The sequence below is a fragment of the Pseudophryne corroboree genome, chromosome 5 (genome assembly GCF_028390025.1).
Source record: "Pseudophryne corroboree isolate aPseCor3 chromosome 5, aPseCor3.hap2, whole genome shotgun sequence".
In the NCBI taxonomy this organism is placed as follows: Eukaryota; Metazoa; Chordata; class Amphibia; order Anura; family Myobatrachidae; genus Pseudophryne; species Pseudophryne corroboree.
This window is the reverse complement of record NC_086448.1, coordinates 305,889,573-305,914,720: the sequence shown is the minus strand read 5'-3', so window position 1 is coordinate 305,914,720 and position 25,148 is coordinate 305,889,573. Positions and strand designations below refer to the sequence as shown.

Here is a 25,148-nt window from a genome sequence, read left to right as displayed (position 1 = left end):
GTCACCCCCTTCCCCCCAACTCTGTAAAAAATGTAGATGTAATGAATCAATTTCTCTCTTCCTGTAGAGTCACATGACTGGAAGTGATGGAAATATTTGCACAGGGACAGGCTGCACAATGGGTGGCTCTGGGTGGAGTCAGTAAGAATAACTAGCTTTATGTGCGTACTATAAAGCAGATATGGCTGATGTGGTTGATTTAATTCAACAAATGGAAATGGGACCGGACCTAACCATTAATCTGCCTGGAACTAAAAGGTTATGGGTTCTATGTACTAACTACTAAGCATTGGAGAGAGATAAAGTGGATGGAGATAACGTACCTACTAATCAGCCCCTAACTGCCATATTACAGGCTGTATTTGATAAATCAGTTAGGAGTTGGTATCTTTTCTCTGTACACTTTGGGGGTATTCAATTGTTTGAAAAGTCAGTTGGGTGTCTGTTTTTTCCTATCTAATAGACAGGAAAAAACAGACACCCAACCAACTTTTCAAACAATTAAATTCCCCCCTTTATCTCTCTCCAAAACTTTGTACATAGAGCACTAGTCTTCTTAATTGTTACTTGAACAGACATAAACCTATCCGCAAGGGCATTTTTTTAAATGTAAGAGACTCCTGCCTGCTTCTGGTTTCCTCAATGATGGCTGCAGTGGCTTAAAGTCATGTGAACATAGTACAGCATGTAGTCAATACCCCGACACCCAGCATGCTGATGGTCAGAATCACGTCAGCAGAATCCTGACACTCAAAATACTGATGGATGCCAATTGTATGTACTGGGATTAGGGCTGGATTTATGGTCAGGGTTATTTTTAGGCATCAGGGGGAGGGTTAACTGTAGGCTGCGGGAGAGGATGGTTAGGGTTAGGCTCTGGGAAGGTAGGGTTGTGGTTAGGCTGCATGAAGGTTAGGGTTAGGCTATGGGAGGGGAGGGTCAGGCTGTGGGAGGGGAAGATTAGGGTTACAGCTAGGATTAGGGTTGCAATTTTTACTCAAATCCATCAGGATTTTGAAATCTGGGATTCTGACCATTGGCATGGTGAGCACCGGGATATCATACCCAACCCCATAATACAAATGAGAGAGACAAGAGGTAGCATAATACAAGTAGGTGACTGGAAGGAGACTAGACACAGCCACTCTGGAGGCACCAGACACAGTAACTCTGGAGGCACCAGACACAGTCACTCTGGAGGCACTAGACAAAGCCACTCTGGAGGAACCAGACACAGCCACTCTGGAGGCAACGGACAGAGCCACTCTGGAGACACCAGACACAGACACTCTGGAGGCACTAGACACAGCCACTCTGGAAGCACTAGATACAGACACTCTGGAGGCACCAGTCACAGCCACTCTGGAGGCACCAGGCACATCCACTCTGGTGGCTCTAGACACAGCCACTCTGGAGGCACCAGACGCAGCCATTCTGGAGACACTCTGGAGGCACTAAACACATCCACTCTGGAGGCACTACACACAGCCACTCTGGAGGCACCAGACACAGCCACTCTGGAGGCACCAGACACAGACACTCTGGAGGCACCAGACACAGCCACTCTGAAGGCACCAGACACTGCCACTCTGGAGGCACCAGACACTGCCACTCTAGAGGCAACAGGCACAGCCACTCTGGAGGCACCAGACACAGCCACTCTGGAGGCAACAGACACAGCACCTCTGGAGGCAACAGACACAGCCACTCTGGAGGCAACGGACACAGCCAATCTGGAGGCAACAGACACATCCACTCTGGAGGCAACAGACACAGCCACTCTGGAGACACTAGACACAGACACTCTGGAGGCACTAGACACAGCCACTCTGGAGGCACTAGACACAGCCACTCTGGAGGCAACAGGCACAGCCATTGTAGAGGCACCAAACACAGCCACTCTGGAGGCACTAGACACAGCACCCCTGGAGGCACCAGACACAGCCACTCTGGAGGCACCAGACACAGCCACTCTGGAGATACTCTGGAGGCACTAGACACATCCACTCTGGAGGCACTAGACACAGCCACTCCGGAGGCACCAGACACAGCCACTCTGGAGGCACCAGATACAGCCACTCTGGAGGCACCAGACACAGCCACTCTGGAGGCACCAGACACTGCCACTCTAGAGGCAACAGGCACAGCCACTCTGGAGGCACCAGACACAGCCACTCTGGAGGCACTAGACACAGCCACTCTGGAGGCACTCTGGAGGCACCAGACATAGCCACTGTGGAGGCACTTAACATATCCACTCTGGAGCCACTAGACACATCCACTCTGGAGGCACCAGACACATCCACTGTGGAGGCCCCATACACAGCCACTCTGGAGGCACCAGACACAGCCATTCTGGAGGTACTAGGCACAGACAATCTGGAGGCACCGGACACAGCCACTGTGGAGGCACTTGACACATCCACTCTGGAGCCACTAGATACATCCACTCTGGAGGCACCAGACACATCCACTCTGGAGGCACTACACACAGCCACTCTGGAGGCACCAGACACAGCCACTCTGGAGGCACCAGACACAGCCACTCTGGAGGCACCAGACACTGCCACTCTGGAGGCACCAGACACTGACACTCTGGAGACACTAGACACAGACACTCTGGAGGCAACGGACACAGCCAATCTGGAGGCAACAGACACATCCACTCTGGAGGCAACAGACACAGACACTCTGGAGACACTAGACACAGACACTCTGGAGGCACTAGACACAGCCACTCTGGAGGCAACAGACACAGACACTCTGGACACTAGACACAGACACTCTGGAGGCACTAGACACAGCCACTCTGGAGGCAACAGACACAGCCATTGTGGAGGCACCAGACACAGACACTCTGGAGGCACTAGACACAGCCACTCTGGAAGCACCAGACACAGCGACTCTGGAGACACTCTGGAGGCACTAGACACATCCACTCTGGAGGCACTAGACACATCCACTCTGGAGGCACTAGACACATCCACTATGGAGGCACTAGACACAGCCACTCCGGAGGCACCAGACACAGCCACTCTGGAGGCACCAGATACAGCCACTCTGTAGGCACCAGACACAGCCACTCTGGAGGCACCAGACACTGCCACTCTAGAGGCAACAGGAACAGCCACTCTGGAGGCACCAGACACAGCCACTCTGGAGGCACTAGACACTCGGGAGGCACTCTGGAGGCACCAGACACAGCCACTGTGGAGGCACTTGACATATCCACTCTGGAGCCATTAGACACATCCACTCTGGAGGCACCAGACACATTCACTGTGGAGGCCCCATACACAGCCACTCTGGAGGCACCAGCACAGCCATTCTGGAGGCACTAGGCACAGACACTCTGGAGGCACCGGACACAGCCACTGTGGAGGCACTTGACACATCCACTCTGGAGCCACTAGACACATCCACTCTGGAGGCACCAGACACATCCACTCTGGAAGCACCAGACACAGCCAATCTGGAGGCACTCTGGAGGCACTAAACACATCCACTCTGGAGGCACTACACACAGCCACTCCGGAGGCACCAGACACAGCCACTCTGTAGGCACCAGACACAGCCACTCTGGAGGCACCAGACACTGCCACTCTAGAGGCAACAGGAACAGCCACTCTGGAGGCACCAGACACAGCCACTCTGGAGGCACTAGACATTCGGGAGGCACTCTGGAGGCACCAGACACAGCCACTGTGGAGGCACTTGACATATCCACTCTGGAGCCATTAGACACATCCACTCTGGAGGCACCAGATACATCCACTGTGGAGGCCCCATACACAGCCACTCTGGAGGCACCAGCACAGCCATTCTGGAGGCACTAGGCACAGCCACTCTGGAGGCACCGGACACAGCCACTGTGGAGGCACTTGACACATCCATTCTGGAGCCACTAGACACAACCACTCTGGAGGCACCAGACACATCCATTCTGGAGGCACCAGACACATCCACTCTGGAGGCACCAGACACAGCCAATCTGGAGGCAACAAACACAGCCACTCTGGAGGCACTAGACACAGCCACTCTGGAAGCACTAGATGCAGACACTCTGGAGGCACAAGTCACAGCCAATCTGGAGGCACCAGGCACATCCACTCTGGAGGCACTAGACACAGCCACACTGGAGGCATCAGACACAGCCATTCTGGAAACACTCTGGAGGCACTAGACACATCCACTCTGGAGGCACTACACACAGCCACTCTGGAGGCACCAGACACAGCCACTCAGAGGCACCAGACACAGCCACTCTGGAAGCACCAGACACAGCCACTCTAGAGGCAACAGGCACAGCCACTCTGGAGGCACCAGACACAGCCACTCTGGAGGCAACAAACACAGCACCTCTGGAGGCAACAAACACAGCACCTCTGGAGGCAACAGACACAGCCACTCTGGAGGCAACAGACACAGCCACTCTGGAGGCAACAGACACAGCCAATCTGGAGGCAACAGACACATCCACTCTTGAGGCAACAGACACAGCCACTCTGGAGACACTAGACACAGACACTCTGGAGGCACTAGACACAGCCACCCTGGAGGCACTAGACACAGCCACTCTGGAGGCACCAGACAGCCATTGTGGAGGCACCAGACACAGCCACTCTGGAGGCACTAGACACAGCACCTCTGGAGGCACCAGACACAGCCACTCTGGAGGCACCAGACACAGCGACTCTGGAGACACTCTGGAGGCACTAGACACATCCACTCTGGAGGCACCAGTCACAGCCACTCTGGAGGCACCAGACACTGCCACTCTGGAGGCAACAGACACAGACACTCTGGAGGCAACAGACACAGCCACTCTGGAGACACTAGACACAGCCACTCTGGAGACACTAGGCACAGACACTCCGGAGACACTAGACACAGCCACTCTGGAGGCACTAGACAAAGCCACTCTGGAGACACTAAACACAGCCACTCTGGAGGCACCAGACACTGCCACTCTAGAGGCAACAGGCACAGCCACTCTGGAGGCACCAGACACAGCCACTCTGGAGGCAACAGGCACAGCCACTCTGGAGGCACCAGACACAGCCACTCTGGAGGCAACAGACACAGCACCTCTGGAGGCAACAGACACAGCCACTCTGGAGGCAACAGACACAGCCACTCTGGAGGCAACAGACACAGCCAATCTGGAGGCAACAGGCACATCCACTCTGGAGGCAACAGACACAGCCACTCTGGAGACACTAGACACAGACACTCTGGAGGCAACAGACACAGACACTCTGGAGGCACCAGTCACAGCCACCCTGGAGGCACCAGACACATCCACTCTAGAGGCACCAGCCACAGCCACTCTGAGGCACCAGGCACATCCACTCTGGAGGCACTAGACATAGCCATTCTGGAGGCATTAGACACAGCCACTCTGGAAACACTCTGGAGGCACTAGACACAGCCACTCTGGAGGCACCAGACACTGCCACTCTGGAGGCACCAGACACAGCCACTCTGTAGGCAACACACATAGCCACTCTGGAGGCACTAGACACATCCACTCTGGAGGCACTAGACACTGCCACTCTGGAGGCACCAGACAGCCACTCTGTAGGCAACAGACATAGCCACTCTGGAGGCAACAGACACAGCCACTGTGGAGGCACTAGACACAGATACTCTGGAGGCACTAGACACAGACACTCTGGAGGCACTACACACAGACACTCTAGAGGCACCAGTCACAGCCACTCTGGAGGCACCAGGCACATCCACTATGGAGGCACTAGACATAGCCACTCTAGAGGCATTAGACGCATCCACTCTGTAGGCACTAGACACATCCACTCTGGAGGCACTAGACACTGCCACTCTGGAGGCAACAGACACAGCTACTCTGGAGACACTAGACACATCCACTCTGGAGGCACTAGACACAGACACTCTGGAGGCACCAGTCACAGCCACTCTGGAGGCACCAGGCACATCCACTCTGGAGGACACAGACACAGCAACTCTGGAGGCACCAGACACTGCCACTCTGGAGGCAACAGACACAGCCACTCTGGAGGCAACAGACACAGCCACTCTGGAGACACTAGACACAGCCACTCTGGAGACACTAGACACAGACACTCTGGAGACACTAGACACAGCCACTCTGAGGCACTAGACACAGCCACTCTGGAGGATTGCAGCTTGTTCCCTCTTAAGGCCTTTTTCAAAATGCTGCCATGTGGCCCGCAAGGTTCTAGATGCACTCCTGAGTACTGTATACAGTTTCTGTGTTACTGACCAGTCCTGCATACTAATTTTTCAATTTCAAAGCAGCACACCATGTTCACATATTGCATGGTTGTACAGGTTGAGTATCCCATATCCAAATATTCCGAAATACGGAATATTCCGAAATACAGACTTTTTTGAGTGAGAGTGAGATAGTGAAACCTTTGTTTTTTGATGGCTCAATGTACACAAACTTTGTTTAATTCACAGAGTTATTAAAAATATTGTATTAAATGACCTTCAGGCTGTGTGTATAAGGTGTATATGAAACATAAATGAATTGTGTGAATGTAGACACACTTTGTTTAATGCACAAAGTTATAAAAAATATTGGTTAAAATGACCTTCAGGCTGTGTGTATAAGTTGTATATGTAACATAAATGCATTCTGTGCTTAGATTTAGGTACCATCACCATGATATCTGATTATGGTATGCAGTTATTCCAAAATACGGAAAAATCCCATATCCAAAATACCTCTGGTCCCAAGCATTTTGGATAAGGGAGACTCAACCTGTATCACTTTTTGTACATGCCAACACCCCCAACCTTCCTTGCCCAAACCTAAAAACATGCACGTATTGGCAGACCTATCTGCTAATATTGCCAGCATTCAGATAAAAGCCCTGATTGACATGACAGTCCATTACAATTGAAACAATTTGCGTTATGTGAAAAGAACGTTTTGTCCTATTAGTATGAAATTAAATACAATTAATAACCGTAAGAGCTGAAAAACAGGCCCCAGAATCTAAGGTTTGGGCCGAGAAATCTTTGTATAATAGCGTCATCTGCAACTTTGATTTTCAGTTTTCAAGTGCCTACAATTAAAGTCCTATTTGTGAGGGATTCTCAGCAACTATGTTGTGCGTATTTCTAATTATTAGAAATAAACTGCACATGTAAAATAAAATGAATTACTAAATTTTCCTTGCAGCATGTCACATTGGTGGTCATTCCGAGTTGTTCGCTCGGTAATTTTCTTTGCATCGCAGCGATTTTCCGCTAATTGCGCATGCGCAATGTTCGAACTGCGACTGCGCCAAGTAAATTTGCTAAGAAGTTTGGTATTTTACTCACGGTATTACGAGGTTTTTTCTTCGTTCTGGTGATCGTAATGTGATTGACAGGAAGTGGGTGTTTCTGGGCGGAAACTGGCTGTTTTATGGGAGTGTGTGAAAAAACGCAGGAGTGGCTGGAGAAACGGAGGAGTGTCTGGGCGAACGCTGGGTGTGTTTGTGACGTCAAACCACGAACGAAACTGACTGAACTGATCGCAGTGGCAGAGTAAGTCCCGAGCTACTCAGAAACTGCAAAGAAATTTCTATTCGCAATTTTGAGAACCTTTCGTTCGCAATTTTGCTAAGCTAAGATTCACTCCCAGTAGGCGGCGGCTTAGCGTGTGCAATGCTGCTAAAAGTAGCTTGCGAGCGAACAACTCGGAATGAGGGCCATAAATAGCAATGTTGTTGTGAAATATTAAAGTATCTTAAAAAAAACAAAAAAAAACATTTTCAGCTTTTATCCAAAGGCAGGTTATAGGCAAGGAAACAGAAGCAACATTGAATAAACAAGGAAGGTGGGATTTGACTGCAATAACCAACAGAATTGTGCCAAACCCCACAGAAACATTATGGCTGAGGGCCCCTACAAGTCTCAATCCCACACTGCTTTTCAGTGGCGGAACTAGCGAGCGGTGGGCCCACGTGCGACAAAATGGCTTGCCCCCCCCCCCCCCCATCCCATCCAAGTCCACCCCCTCACCCCTGGAGAGGATCTGGTGAGGGGCACCTGCTCAGGGAAGTGGATACCTAGCAACAGTGCCGTAACTAGACATTTTAGCACTGTGTGCAAGAAACGGCATCGGAGCCCCACCCCTGCATGCAAAACAAGGTCAGTGCGCGCCGTAGGCGCGCGCAAAAATACATAGTGGCGTGGCTTCGTGGGGAAGGGGTGTGGCCACAGAATAATACCAATTCATAAAACGGTGCACAGTAGTCTTCATTATTCAAATTACGCCGCACAGTAGCACCACTACACCAGGTAGAGACCCTTTTACACCTTACAGCGGACAGATTCCTCTTTTTACACATTACAGCAGACAGCGTCCCCTTTTTACACATTACGGCAGACAGCGTCCGCCTTTTTTACACATAACGGCAGACAGCGTGCCCTTTTTACACATAGCAGCAGACAGCGTGCCCTTTTTACACATAACGGCAGACAGCGTGCACTTTTTACACATAACGGCAGACAGCGTCCCCTTTTTACACATAACGGCAGACAGCGTGCCCTTGTTACACATAGCGGCAGACAGCGTACACTTTTTACAAATAACGGCAGACAGCGTGCCCTTGTTAAACATAGCGGCAGACAGCGTACACTTTTTACACATAACGGCAGACAGCGTGCCCTTTTTACACATAATGGAAGACAGCGTCCCCTTTTTACACATTACGGCAGACAGCGTGCCCTTGTTACACATTACGGCAGACAGCGTGCCCTTGTTACACATTACGGAAGACAGCGTGCCCTTGTTACACATTACGGCAGACAGCGTGCCCTTGTTACACATTACGGCAGACAGCGTGCCCTTGTTACACATTACGGCAGACAGCGTACCCTTGTTACACATTATGGCAGACAGCATCCCCCTTTTTACACATTACGGAAGGCAGATTCCCCCTTTTTATACATTGCGGCAGGCAGATTCCCCCTTTTTACACATTACGGCAGGCAGATTCCCCCTTTTTACACATTGCGGTAAGCAGATTCCCCCTTTTTACACATTGTGGCAAGCAGATTCCCCCTTTTTACACATTGCGGCAAGCAGATTCCCCGTTTTTACACATTGCGGCAGGCAGATTCCCCCTTTTTACACATTGCGGCAGGCAGATTCCCCCTTTTTACACATTGCGGCAGGCAGATTCCTCCTTTTTACACATTGCGGCAAGCAGATTCCCCCTTTTTACACATTGTGGCAGACAGTCCCCCTTTTTTGTAGAAAAGAAAGAAAGAAAGAACGAGAAAGAAAGAAAGAAAGAAAGAAAGAAAGAAAGAAAGAAAGAAAGAAAGAAAGAAAGAAGAATTATACTTACCCTCTCCGCTGGCTCAGGCTCCTCGGTGCAGCGTCAGACGATTCCCGGGCAGAAGAGAAGGAGGAGGAGGGAGGTGGAGGAGGGAGCCGCAGCATCGCTGTGTTATTGGTGGAGGTGCTGCTGCTGCTGCCCCTCTGCTTCACTATAGGCTGTTCTCGGAAGACAGCCTATAGTGAAGCAGAGGGGCAGCAGCAGCAGCGCCTCAACCAGTAACAAAGCGCTGCTGCGGATCCCTCCTCCACCTCCCTCCTCCTCCTTCCCCCGTACCGCTGCTCCTCTCCTCTCTGGGCGGCTGTGCGCTGCGGGCAGCGGTTGCCCGCTGCGCACAGCGGCATATAATGAGTCAGTTTGACTCATTACATGCTTTGGGCCCCTGGACAGAGGCGGGCCTTAGTGCAACGCACTGGTTGCACTGGCGGTAGTCCGCCTCTGCTGCTTTTATTTATGGAACATCTTTTTGACTGCATTTGTATAACACAGAAATGATAATAAAAAAATAGATAATTAAATATTTCATAATATCTACAAAGTAGTTACTAAATGCAAACCCTAAACAAAGAGTCTTTCATGTTCAGTAGCATTGTGTGGCAGGGTTTACGTATTACATGGATCCATGCCACCAAGCCTTCCACTGAAAACATACCGTTTGCACCTTCATCACACTTTACAGATTTCCCAAAAATAGAACACAACGAAGTCTTGTTTGCAACTGTTTATCTTGGAGATGGTGGAGGTACATTGTGATCTAATAAAAGTATGCCTGGTATTTGGTTGCAATCCAGTGCAAAATGCCCTTCCCAAAAACAAGATCTGGGAATTGTGGTTACCAAGTGTTACATGGTGGGAACCAAGAGCTGTTTTATTTGTCATCAAACCAGACATTATATGAATGAGGAATTATATTTTATTACTTACTGTATATAAGTGGAAACTATACCTGTAACACTGCCGTACATACCATCATAGCCAAGTTTAACATGACCTAACTGATTGAACCTATTCGTTTTTTTTCCATAAATGAATATACATTATTATGTTGGCTAATAAATAAACCAGACACAGAACTAGTATTTGAGGCCGGATGCAATGAAGTCCGAGTTGGTCAGAGGTGTGGGTTCTCAGCTAAATACAGACTTTTTTAAAGAGGCAATCATGTACAAGGCTTTTTGCCGCTTTAAAAAAAAGTCCAAGTTTGGCCGGGAATCCGCACATCCGGCCAATTCGGACTTCATTACATCTGGTCCTTGATGTGAACTAAATTCTAACGAGCACAATTAGATAGTGAAATAGAATGAAAAAGACATTTGCAGCTGCATACTCACATCTAATATTTCTTTGTTGGCTTTAGGTGATGTGGCCTCACGCAGCTCCTTAATTGCGACAGGAATCTTTATGCTCTCACCTTCTGGAACCCAGAGTCCCTAGTTACACAAATTCATTACTTTCATTAATTCATTTCAACCAAGACAACACCTTTATTGTACATACTGTAGGCTTTGCAGCTTAGCAATATCAAACCTCCCCCCCCCCCTCAAAAAAAAATGCCATGATTTGTCAGTGATGTGTAGGGTTTCTTAAATCACTCAACCAAGGCAGTTACTTTCCAGAGCCCCAGAGATTGTTCCTTGCAGCTATTTTCCCTGGGACTCTGCGGTTCGTCTTTCAGGCCTGTTTTTTCAGTGATCATGCAGAGGTGGTGAGTGAGAGGGATCACAGAAATGATGATGTTAGCTACCGGGGCCAAGCTCTAGAAAGACTAGAATACTTCACATTCTGGAGCTTGGGAAATCTCACAACAAAACAGCCCCCAAAGAAACTCATTGGGGCTGCTACATACATATTGGCGATGTTAAGTGTGTCTGTTTCTAGGGGACTGCCCAAAATATAATTTAGTAAATATCCTCCTAAATAAGTTAGTATACGTTGTACCTTATTCTGGCAAAGTTTACATTCATGACTTTTGTAATGTGTATAAATTTAGTTAGCAGTAATACTATCTATCTATCTATCTATCTATCTATCTATCTATCTATCTATCTATCTATCTATCTATCTACCACTTTAACAAGATTGATCTTGCATTTGTAACTATCCATCTATGCCTCCACAGATCCATATGTCCATCTGTATGTATGAACATGTGATTTGCTGAGTTCTAATCTCTCTGAAATCCTTTTTGCACTGTATTAATTAATAAGAAGCTTCAAGTGTACACATCAGCCTCCATGCAATATATGGGCATTATGACAGTCAATTACAACAGTGGGAAAAAGATAATTTTGTCCTTTTGTGATGTCCTTGTGCTAATTGTGTCTACATGCATAACAATAGGTCGCTTTGTAGAAATCCATGATTGTAGCTAAAAGGCTACAAATGACCAAACTGATATTTTAATAAGACACAGATTCCAGCTTTCGATACCATTTTGAATTGTGTAATGACATCAGAACCAAGTAGATATATAATGAATTAGTGGAAACATGTACTGGAATACACAGACACAAGAGAACAACATGAGATGCTATATGGCACTTTGCCTGGCTGTAGTAAGTCACTTCAGCATTGACAGCAATTACTTGTATGTACCAACTTCTGAACTTCTGGCATCTACAATTATGAAAGGTTCTGACAAAACATTGCATAATGATTCAAAAGTACATTTTTCACCAGTGATTATTATTTCAAGATTTAGTGCAACAGCTTTGTCTTCCAAAAATGTTTACAGTCTGCAGTCATACGCATCTCAAACATACAGTATATCCACTTGTGATTAAGTACGGGCTGTCACTGTGCATTACATACTGTAGGCAAGGTTAAGGAAGGGTGTATCTATAGAATTGCAGCCCAAAGGATAGGGCTGGTACAAGTGTGCACTGGTAATCATGATGTCTAATTTATTATTATCATTATTATTATTATTATTATTATTATTATCATCCTTTATTTATATGGCGCCACATGGGATCCGCTGTGCCCAATTACAGAGTAAACAAATAAGCAAAACATGAAGACAGTGACTTACAGTTCAATACAATGTAAGAAAAGTACAGGGTATCAGAGCCGGATTAAGACCATGGGGGGCCTGGGGCACTTAAAACAGTGGGGCCCCTAATAAAGAGAAGGCAGGTGAATTATATCAATATATATAGACGATAATACGGCACTCTTTACTTTTTAAAGAGTGCCTGCCTCCCCAGCCAAAGCCAAACTCCTTCCCTGCGATCCGGTCCCCACTGGAGAAGTTACCCATAGTAGCCACTCAGCTTTGAGGAGGCATTTATCACATACATAACTATAACTTCTAGGTAGAGGTTTGTTAATTGCTGTAGGCAACTTCACTCTTTTTACTGCTTAATACCCCTATATAACATGGATCATAATGGGAGAAGTTACGCCACAGTTCTTCTTCTGTTACTGCCATATCAGGGCTACCAGCTGCACAGTGCATGTGCGGATCGGCTAGTTGAGTCTTGCATGTGCATATCACTGAAGACTAGCACAGGAGAAGAGGTAAGTTACCTCTTAGCACTAACAGTCCACTCTAATTAAGACTGCAATCTGAAGAAATCCTGCATGTATAGAGTGCCTTTAACCTTGGTCAGTAAAGTCCAATATTTACTCATTTACATAGCACATCTGCTATTTCTGGTGAAAAAGCTAGGAAGGCCTGGTAACCTTCCTGATAAACCCTTGTTCACAAATACTGGTATCCTCTCTTGTAAAGGAGCTGGTTATATAACTGGCTGCATAATCAGGAGTAATGACATACATGTCAAGTGTCCCGGTGTCTGTATAGCTGGATTCTGTACAGTGCCTTGCGCTAGTGTCATGAATCATACCATATTGTAAAACAAACCCAAATACAATATACAGCACCTAGTGGTCTTGCTACCACCAGCTGGAGGACTACCAAAATGTTGCTAATCAGTAAGGATTTATTTTTTTAAAACAGGCTAAATTAATGTTTTGTGACATCTAGTAATTACAATACTTCTGTAAATGTAACAAAATGTAGTAACTAAGAAGGTATACTGCATAGAGAAGCATACAATCATGTTTTCTTCCTATTTACTCATTAAAGTGCTAGTAAAGGCACCATAGGTGTGCGCAGGGGGGGTGCCTGGTGCGCACAGGCACCCCCTAATGTCTGGCACCCAGATCTCACATGCCTGATGCAGCGATCGCTGAGCAGGCTGATTACTGTCTCCTCTGCGCTGCACCCTGTCAGGACTGTATTACTGACCGGACGCCTGGGTTAATCAAAGGTGCCACTGCCACCGGCTTTCAAACTCCCGGCTCCGCCTCCATGTATAAAAACAATGTGATGTGATTACGTCATGCTGCTCGCACGCCCACCCACCACACCCGTCACATGCCCACCTCTCTCCTTCTATGCTATGCCAACGCCAGCCACTGATGAGGATCAGCATGCTGCCAGTGTTCCTCTTAGGAAGACAAATTCAATACTGCCAGGTGGTCTGCAGCAGCATTGACACGTCACTCGTTTTTCCAGCAGCCGCAGTACTAGTCTGCAACTGTCAGTGTCAGTGAGTGACTGACTTGTAAGTAAGCTGCTGCAGCTTGCAGAGGAAAGAGCTGGCTGAGGAGGAGCAGTGTAATTGCAGTGAGTGCCATCAGGGGTGTTTGTTTGGTGCACACCATAACATCTGACAATGTATCTGCTTTATTAGGATTTGTACAAGGGTGGATATTTTATATTGCATTGACCGTCAATAGATGGTGCTAGACACGCCCAAAAGGCGGTGCTAGACACAACCCTCCGACGGTGCACCCCCTAATAAAATGTGCTGCGCACGCCTATGAAAGGCACCCAGGTTATGCCAAGTCACCTCATTGTCTGCCGACAGCTCCACCCTGGTCCGCACCCCACCCCTTGCTCTGTAATGCCCACCCCACACAGTCTTTCTTCCTCTCTTGGCTCTTGCTAGGCTAAAGTCTGTTCTATGTCGCTAACAGTTGGAGCCATTGGGGCACGTTCATGTTGGAGATGGGAGAGACTTTACACAATTATTACATAGATACTTTACTTAAAGTACATGCTTTTACACTATAGTACATCCAGTAGATAAAGAGTCTGATTCTGAGTCTCATGCATGAATGTCTTCTGACAGACTTTCTGCTAATTGTGATGTCAGCCCTTCCCCTGGTGTATGAGCATGAAACGCCCACTTTGAGAGTCTATAGATGGTGAAATACAGCTTAGTGCATATTTAGATACCACCATCGGATGCACCATCAAAGCTTGCACCAGCCCTATGGCCTCTAAAGTGAATGAATGAGCCTCTGAGTATGCATACACTTCACCGACACCCACGTAACACTCCCATAACATGGCCTATAACTGACTGCCCACCTCCCAGTCACCAGAGAAATGCCCAGCACATTTAAAAAACATTTCTGATACCGCATGTCTTAACTGCAACTGCACCGCTGTGTGTACACTCCATGCATGGGCTGTACACATTTTTAGGGATTTTCGTGCATGCACAGCAGCTAAAAAATGCTCAAAATATTGAATATTGGCATTGTGTGCAACTATAATCAGTCCAAAAATATCTTGAGATATGGCCGTTGCAGTGATACAAATATATACCAGAATGTGACATCCTCAAAGCAGTTACAGGTTGCAGTGAAGTACTTGTTCTTACCTGATATACTGTGCCAAATGCACCAGAGCCGAGAACCTTAATCTTCTTGAACTCTGTCTCCTTCAGGATTCGGAGCAGTGCTTGGTTGGGCGCCTCACCGCTGGGTGTGATTGGTTCCACCAACTATAATGGGACACAGTGTTCTTACTATACCAATGTCACATCTATTATACTATTTTTCCTATTGATAATAAGCATGACAATAGATTACTCTTTTCAAATAACGGATGGCATAATGTACCCCTCCCAAATGGGTTTACCGGAAAAATACTGTACACCCAAAATTCTAAATAGTGCCAACATCACCTTCTTATAATCACAATGACTTAAATTGGTCACAGCAAATGCACTTTTGAACCAGAAAATAAAAATTTACATGAATATGTTAAATTATTTTGATGCATAAAGCCGTCTTAGGAGATAATATGTCATTACAACAACAAATAGATTTAGCAAATAGATATGTACTTATTGCAGCATAAAAGTGTATACCTGGCAAGTGCGGTATGGTAAAAAAAACATATAACAAAAGTCCTTGGACAGGTACAGTATATGTGGCTCCTAAAAGTCACCATGACGTTCAGTAAGGATACAGGGAACCAAAGTGATGGTTTCTGTTAAAACCATAGCATCTACAGTACAGGGAGTACTATTCACTCTAATACTCTGATATTCCAAATTAATATGGGAGTGATAAATGACACTGTACAAATTGTAATCATTTCCATTAGTGATAAACATTTTGAATTAATTCTGATTGAAATACTTAGTGTTTGTACACAGCTCAGTCATCACTAGACTTGTTGGACAGAGAGCTATAAATCTGAAACTTCCATTATGGAGAGTCATAAATCCCTTTTACTGTTTATTTAAGTAATCACATTACTTTATGTTTATATTTACATTATTTATGGGGGTTTTTATCATCAGTTCTGATATAACAAAACAGGAATGCAATGTATAGCAACCTTCAGCACTCTTCCTTACACGTACCTCTCTTTCCTGTAGTAACCTTCTCAGCGTGCGCTTTCTGTTAATGCGATTTCTACGTATAAAGAAGAATGCAACAAGCGCCAGCACAACAGCTGCAAGGATGCCTCCAACTACACCCGCACCAATGTATGCCACAGACCTAAAAGACAAGAATAACTATGTTAGATATAAAGGCATTAGTTCACTCTACTATACTGATATATTGTTCTTCCAACTGACAATATGAGAATCTGTATTAGCATATTTGCCTCCTGGCATTCAGTGTACAAATGTCCAACTTTTGACAGATTACACTGTGTATGCAAAATCAGTAATAACTTAAAGCAGGCATGTCCAAACTGCGGCCCTCCAGCTGTTGAGAAACTACACATCCCAGCATGCCCTGACACAGCTTCAGCATTCTCTGACAGCAAAACTGTGTCAGGGCATGCTGGGATATGTAGTTTCACAACAGCTGGAGGGCCGCAGTTTGGACATGCCTGACTTAAAGGAAACCAAAACAGCAAAGAAACAACTTGCAATGTAAACCAAGGATCATCCACCAGCTCCATCATAATATGTGGTAGATAGTTGGCCATACAGTATATATATTGGGCGGGATGCATCAAGCATCGCATTTTGGGGGTCATTCCGAGTTGTTCGCTCGCTAGCAGATTTTAGCAGCATTGCACACGCTAGGCCGCCGCCCTCTGGGAGTGTATCTTAGCTTAGCAGAATTGCGAACGAAAGATTAGCAGAATTGCGAATAGAAAATTCTTAGCAGTTTCTGAGTAGCTTGAGACTTACTCCTACACTGCGATCAGATCAGCCCGTTTCGTTCCTGGTTTGACGTCACAAACACGCCCTGCGTTCGGCCAGCCACTCCCCCGTTTCTCCAGACACTCCCGCGTTTTATCCTGGCACGCCTGCGTTTTTCCGCACACTCCCTGAAAACTGTCAGTTTCTGCCCAGAAACACCCACTTCCTGTCAATCACACTCCGATCACTTCAACGATGAAAATTCTTAGTTCGGACGTGAGTAAATCTACTAAGTTTTGTGCTAAAATACTTAGCACATGCGTACTGCGTACCATGCGCATGCGCATTTTTGCCTTAATCGCTCCGTTGCGAAACTCGGCAACGAGCGAACAACTCGGAAATGACCCCCTTTGATTGCAATGCCTTCCATCACTCATCGCAACCATAACAGGGTTTAGTAACACTGTGTGCTTGAATAAACCCGCAAAGGACAGCTCTAACGATAAGACCTGTCCCTTGCAATGATAGAACTTCCGGGTTTATCGGCTGCACGCTGCAGGGGACACTGGGAGGGATCCCACAGGATCCCTCTGAGTGAACTTTTTGATAAGGAGCATATAGGTTTCTATTAGGCAATGCCATCTACAAGCTCTTAAATGTATCGCATTCCAGAGCTTGGTGCATATGAGAAATGCGGGCAGACTTCATTTTTACTTTTGATGCATCGCACCCACTGTATTGATATATTGTCACTGAGGTCAATGAACAGCTTTTAATGGCACCAATTGTTGAATGTTAGATTCTGAGATTATTTTTTCCTAGTCAATTAAAATGGTTTGAAGGGTTAATTTTGAATGCTTTTATATCTTTTTATCTCCAGTTAATTGTTGTATATAGGAAGTATATAACGGCAAATCCAGTTGCTCAGCCTAAGTGCTCAGATCTATTTGCCATTTAACCTGTGGAGCAAGGTCAGTGCAGTTGGCTGAATACTGTCAGACTGATGTCATTACATGGGCGCATTTTCCGACATTCCCAGTCAACGGCTGATCAAAACTGGTCATACTGTGTACTGATTAGGAATGACAGGTGTTATGGACTCACATGCACAGTGATGTATGTTCTACTTGGTCTATATCAAACTGCCCATTCAAATCTCTGTGTATAAAAGAGGGTGAATGGAACTTCTTACATAATTCGTCTGTAGAATAACCCTTCTTTACACTCCATAGTCTATAATGTTATAGCAACACTTCATCACCACTTCCAGCACCTCTTACGCTTAGGTGTAAACACTTGGGTGTGAATATGATAAAGCAACAATAAAACATCACTCTTTTTAAAATTAGAAAGAAAATAGAAAAATATTGTCTATTATTTTGAGAGCATAGAGAAAAAAAAAATTTTTTGTTCAGAACTGGCAAAAGGACAAATACGTATATATATTCAAAATGAGGTATTCTGCAAGAATATCGTATAAATTCTATAGTCTTACCCAGGTGGTCTACAGCCTTCAATTCCAGGACCTGTACACCTGTAGAAACAACAAACACACTTTCCTTGTAAATAATGACTACTTCAACAGTCCGTCCAATCCACCACACCATGTCCATCTCAATCAGTGCCAACTACACCCAGCAGTGCTGCTGCTTGTTGTGAAAGTGCCAGTAGGTGGCAGCACTATCCAACAGAAAAGAAATCGTTCTAAACAAATTACCATGATAAATAATTTTTAAACAATCTGGGATCATTTTGTTTCATTAGTAGATCAGACACAAAAAAAAACATTTAATAATTTCCAAATACATTGGGGTTTTGTTTGTGTGATCATAGCACCAAGAGAAAAAAACTATTAATAAATATCACAGTATTAGGTCAATATAAAATAGGCTACACAGATAACTTTTGTCATATATTTTTATCATAACCATGTTAATGTACGGCAGCAATAAATATCAAGATTGCGCTCCCAGTGTTTATTTCTTGTTTTATCTTTAAGCACATGGACCAAAAGTGAGAATTTATTACATAAATAGGTTCCATGACGGTATCTTAGGGAATACATTTACTAAGCTGCTGCTTCTTCAGTGCATTTAACTCCAAATTTGAATCGTCAATGCTATTAAACCCAAAACAAACCATTGTTTAGTAAATTTACTCTGATTTTGTAATGCAAACAAGTGAGGCCTTTCCAGTTGAAGATCATAACAGCTCATACAGTACCTGACAACTAGGGAGGCCAATCCCGGGATCGGGATCGGCGGGATCCCGGAATTTGGGCCCAAAAATGCCGGGATTTGAGCCTCCAATCCCGGGATTCAAGGGATTACAGTGCGCATGTGCGGGAGGGTTGGAAGCGGCGAGGGAGGGCGGGTGGGTGTAAGTAATAACACTTACTATCAGGCGGCCGCGGCAGCCATGGACACGACATGAAGCGCCGGCCGGCAGACAATCAGAGCTGGCGGACCGGCAGCCAATCAGGGAAGCTGCCGCAGCAGCGGCAGCCAATCAGGAGCGACTGCTGCGGCAGCTTCCCTGATTGGCTGCCGGTCCGCCAGCTCTGGTTGGCTGGCGGCCGGCGCTTCATTTGAAATGCCGCCGTGTTCAGTGTGTCCATGGCTGCCGCGGCCGCCCGCCTAATAGTAAGTGTTATTACTTACACCCACCCTCCCTCTCGCGCCGCTACCAACCCTCCCGCGCAACTACCTACACCCTTCCTCCCGCACCACTACCTACACCCACCCTCCCGCACCGCTACATACCCCCATAGGTGTGCGCAGACACTGACAGGCGGGTGCCGCTCCGGACTCCCCCCCCCCCTCCACGGCACGGCATTATAGTGTTCTCTCACCTCCCCTGTCCTGGACATAGACTGCTTACCTGGGCCGCCCAGGTGAGCAGTCTATATCCAGGACAGGGGAGGTGAGAGAACACTATAATGCCGTGGAGGGGGGGGGGGGGGAGTCCGGAGCGGCACCTGCCTGTCAGTGTCTGCGCACGCCTATGCCTACCCCCTCCCTACCTCCCGCACCACTACCTACACCCTCCCTCCAGCACTGCTCCATACATCTTTCACTGGTCCCTACTGCAATCCCGGGATCCCGGGAATCCCGGGATTGACCGTTTTTCAATCCCGAATCCCGGTATTGAAAAAACGGCCCGGGATTGGCCTCCCTACTGGCAACATTCTAGATTCAAAATTTGAGGCAAAATAGGCCCCACCTCTAATCTCTCAAAACAACATACCCCTAACCCACCAATCACAAAGGACTCACTCTCAACAGGTTACATCCCTTTCTTCCTCAGAAAATCAGGACTTTCCCGTGAAAATCAGGACTGTTGGCAAGTATTGTTAAAGTGTACCGTTATGGACTGGATACCAGATACTACTGATTTTCAGGTGATTAAACTTTGTTGCACTTTTCAGAATTTGTATTTATACTTACCCTGTCTTGCATTCTGGGCTGCAGAGCTGACAGACTCCAGCTTTATCTGCATATTTTGAGAATATGGAAGTGTTTTCATCATAAAAGGCGGGAGGGCAAGTGTTGACACAGCTCTCACCATCAATATAATGGGCACATTTAGTACATTCATGTGGACCCTGAGAATAATTATAAAAATAGATTTAATGCAACATCAATATCATAAGTCTACAGGTACAGTACTTACAAATTCTAAACAGAACTCAGTTTTATTCTGAAATGGAAAATGTGTGTTTTTTTCTGACACAATGCTTCTTTTTACTGTATTAAAGCAGAAACATATTCAGACTGTACAATTTTCAGTTTCTCTATGTCGTCAGTAATTAGACTACTCGACCCACTGAATCCATCTATATTTATTCACTAGACAGAAGATGTGTGAATGTTGAAATTCCTACACTGTTATTTTCTATAAGATCTGTTGTAAGTTTATTAGAAGCATAGACATTTTTAATGGAGATGAACAAATCTTTTAAAATGGTTCTGCAAAATATTCCACTCACACAGCAATTTAGCACAATTTAGCCTTGCCAGGATCCTATAGTCCTGGAGAAAGCATCAGTGTGTCTTGGTTGGCTCCGGATTCATTGCATTGACTCATATTTCTTGTTATATGAAAGAATATAAATTCTCCTGAAGCCAAGTTTACAATTATAGCAAAGTATGGTGAATCAATAACTATGGAACTTGAAGATCATTGCAACTTCATGCTTTTGCAAACAACCATGTTCCACACAAAATTCAATTGGTTGAAATCTCACCGCAATTTGCAATCATTTTTGTTTTTCTTAACATTTTTGTGCTTTGATTTGTAAACCTTTCCAAACAGAATGCTGAACTTTACTGACGCCCTCCACCATATTTACTTTCATTCCTTACCACAAATGAGATTACATGGTAAACTAAACACACAATATCTAACATATTTTTTCATTTAAATCAAAACTAATACCTCACAACCGTCCCAATTTCTGTGGGACCGTTTATTCATGAGCCCCTAAACTTTTCACGTCTCTACTGGCTAAAGCCCACTCCAACCAAGCCTTCTTTCCACCTCTCTCCTTGTGGTGGGTCTACTATGCTTGGCCAGCTGTCGGGATCCCGGCGCCCAGCATTCCGGCGCCAGGATCTCGACCACTGGAATGCCGGCAGCGGGGTGAGCTGTGCTCGCCATGCAGCTGGCATGGTGGCACGCTACACGCACCATGCTGTTTATTCTCCCTCCAGGGGTGTCATGTTCACCCCAAGAGGGAAAATAGTTGTCAGTATCCCGGTGGTTGGGATCCCGGCGGTCGGAATCCCCACGCCGGTATGCTGAGCGCCAGGATCCTGACAGCCAGGATATCGAGTGCCACCCCTTGTGGTATGTGATCTGACTCTCATAACCTCATGATAAACACTGTATGTAATCTGACTCTCCTATAGCTTCATGATGAACACTGCATATAACCTGACTCTCTCACAGGGGCCTATTGATCAAATAACATTTATGGGATATTCCTAATATTTTCTGATATATACTAATTTGAATTACCTTTCCGGCGAGGTTCAGCACTGTCTCCCTCCGCTGCAGTGTACTTTGCTGTGTTGCATTCAGCCTATTGTTGACGGGTTACTGTCAAATGCACTTGTGCGATGGCCATCCGTGCATGCATATAGTGCTACTAAAGCCTAGAAAGCTTTGCTGAAGATGGAAAGGTTTTGCTGGGTTGTACCATTTATGCCTTCTATATGGCGTATTTCTTCATAAACAGCAATAAACTAAGCTCGCTGTTTGCTAAATATTCAAGTGATGTCATAATCCATTTACTATAGTATCAGACATGAGTGCTAAAGGGCAGGGCAATAACTAGGGGTGTGTGACATGTGCGGCAGCACAGAATACAAGAGCGCTGTGGGCAGTACCACATCCCCTCCATGGCCCTTACTTCTTGAACAGCACCCTGCAGCCAGGATCACTGCAGATGGTCAAAACGGGCACCCTGCAGTCTTTGCAGGATGCTCCGTTTAGGCTCTGCACTTACTGGAGCTTCCACCCCCGAATGCAACCTTATGATATCACTCAGTGGGCAGAGCCGCACAGGGAGCATTTGAGCCTGGTTACGACTCTTCTAATTGGGTTATGACTTGTTCTTAGATGAAGCCACCTATATAAGTTATCTTTCTCATCAACAGATGATATACTGTATAGTGGAGATCGGACCAATGTTTTTTTTAACAAGAGGGAAGAGAAAGGGGGAAGCAAATATGGCATAGGGGAGGCAGAAATGTTAAAGCTTGAAATGCAAGTCTTTTATGGTTCAGTTATCAGGTGCAAAGTACAGGTTAAGTATCCCGTATCCAAAATGCTTGGGACCAGAAGTATTTTGGATATTGGATTTTTCCATATTTCGGAATAATTGCATACCATAATGAGATATCATGGGATGGGACCCAAGTCTAAGCACAGAATGCATTTATGTTTCATATACACCTTATACACACAGCCTGAAGGTAATTCTAGCCAATAGTTTTAATAACTTTGTGCATTAAACAAAGTGTGTGTACATACACACAATTCAATTATGTTTCATATACACCTTATACACACAGCCTGAAGGTCATCTAACACAATATTTTTAATATTTGTTTGTATTAAACAAAGTTTGTGTACATTGAGCCATCAGAAAACAAATGTTTCACTATTTCAGTCTCACTCCAAAAATTCTGTATTTCGTAATATTCCGTATTTCGGAATATTTGGATATGGGATACTCAACCTGTATAGCACAGATCTAAAAACACTGTAATATCTGTGACTTTTATGGAACAGGAAACTTTATAAAATGGTTATATAATAATTATAGTATAATAATGGTTTAAAATGAACAACAATGGCCCATATTCATGAATACTACTAGCTGCAAATGATTTTGTAAATCTGAGTTAAAGAGAGGCCATTAAACTATACATTGGTATTACTGCTTTAGATCCATTGTTCTTAACTACTGAGACAATTGCTTCCTACTTTGCCGTGGCATCCCCATATTCTTGCTAAAGTGATTTATTAAACTTATCAGTGTTTATTATTAAAACTCCAGTAGAACTCCATATGATCAGTGGTCATGGATACAATGGGGCATAACACAGCATATTGGAAGCGTCATTTACCAGGATAGGAAAGCAGATTCACTCAATAATCTGGTGACATACATTTGGATAGGTTAAGAAAGGGGCAGATCTTAAATTAAGTCTGTCTGGGACTTGACCTTCAAATGACAATGTCATGTTAGGAGTGCTGTTCTTGGATTGCACCAGGCACAACTTGATTAGGTGCATCTGGCCAGCAGCCGAGCAACCCTGGAAATTACATTTACATTGATATAAAAAACACCAGCAAGCCCTTTGTTAATAATAATAGTAATGATAAATAAACTTGCATAATGGGCCTTATTCAGGTTTGTAAGCAAACAAAAAAAAAAAAAGCACACAACTGGCCAAAACCATGTTGCACTGCAGGTGGGACAGATGTAACATGTGCAGAAAAATTTCGATTTGGGTGGGGTGTGTTCAGAAACAATACCTAAATCTCTCTGCACATGTCACATCTGCCCCACCTGTAATGCACATGGTTTTGCCCAGTTCTTCCTGGCCTCACATAGCTGACTTTTTCTCCCCTAACCTCAGTCATCTCCTCTCCCCCCCTTGGCCCACTTCCACCCTACTCCTATCCTTACCTTGCCCACCTATCCCCTTTCTTTTTCATATTCATGCCCTTTTCTATGTCTTCCCTTTACAATTTTGCCCAATCTTGCCCTCTCTTGTTCATCTAGTTTCCCGATGCTATCTGCTTTTGTATCGCTTTTTGTCTATTCAGGGTTAGTATCATCACCTCTAATATTATTGTTGCTTAAACTGACAATGTTTAACCTCCTTTTCTGTGTACCCCTCTCATAATAGTTCTTGTCATTTTCCATTGCCATTTTATACAGAAACAAATGGGTGGTCTTCTGTATGCCGGCGGTCGGGCTCCCGGCGCTCAGTATACCGGCGCCGAGAGCCCGACAGCCGGCATACCGACACTTATTTTCCCTCGTGGGGGTCCACGACCCCCATAGAGGGAGAATAAAATAGTGTGCCACCGTGCCCGTAGCGTGGCGAGCGCAGCGAGCCCGCAAGGGGCTCATTTGCGCTCGCCACGCTGTCGGTAAGCCGGCGGTCGGGCTCCCGGCGCCGGGATGCTGGTCGCCGGGAGCCCGACCACCGGCCAGCCGTAGTGAACCCAAACAAATAAAGTGCATTAATATATATGAAACAAATCCCTAACTATTAAGGCCCTTACCCAATAATGTTAAAAATAACTTTTACATTTGTTTATTTTAGCACTAATAAAGGCATGTAAATGTGTATAGGTATGGCACCTTTTTTCGGATGCTGTCAGCTACAAAGGGGACAACAGACTGGACTCAGCACTTTGGCATTGGGGACCTCGGACATGTGAAGACGCCAACTCAATATGTTTAGTGGACATTGGTATCTAGTTCTGAATAATAATGGGTGTGCTAAGCAATGATGTCAACACACACAAATTTAGCAGGCCTCCAATAATGGCAACGCTTTTGCAGTCACTGTGGTTACTAAGAGAAGGGTAAAACCAAGCAACGCTGGGCATTTGGGTTAAGTGCTGCTATAATGGTGGATGCTGGTTATCTGAGAGGAATAGTGCAAACTGGATTTGATCTCTGGTCCTGTGAGCAGTGGTTCTTGCTGGTGAGTCTGCATCCAGGTGGCTTATAAAGTTGGCACTTAGTTGCACAAATGTTCAGATTTTGTGCTTCCTTGCATTGATCCAGTGATCCCTTCTGATGAATGCAGCTCTCTGATCCTTGGTTTGACTTATAACTCCTCTAACTCACTAATCCCTAGTACTA

At 45.7% G+C, this 25,148-nt stretch overlaps 1 protein-coding gene across 1 annotated transcript in view; it reads right to left on the bottom strand.

The window, feature by feature from the left end:
- EGFR (epidermal growth factor receptor) overlaps nucleotides 1-25,148 on the bottom strand; it is a 278,948-nt gene that overhangs the window by 27,822 nt on the left and 225,978 nt on the right. The window contains exons 15-19 of the mRNA XM_063922449.1: nucleotides 20,200-20,357; nucleotides 18,249-18,287; nucleotides 16,016-16,154; nucleotides 15,023-15,145; nucleotides 10,676-10,774 (exon numbers count right to left, since the gene is read on the bottom strand). Of these exons, the coding sequence (XP_063778519.1) occupies nucleotides 10,676-10,774; nucleotides 15,023-15,145; nucleotides 16,016-16,154; nucleotides 18,249-18,287; nucleotides 20,200-20,357 (558 nt within the window). The remainder of the gene's footprint in view (nucleotides 1-10,675; nucleotides 10,775-15,022; nucleotides 15,146-16,015; nucleotides 16,155-18,248; nucleotides 18,288-20,199; nucleotides 20,358-25,148) is intronic.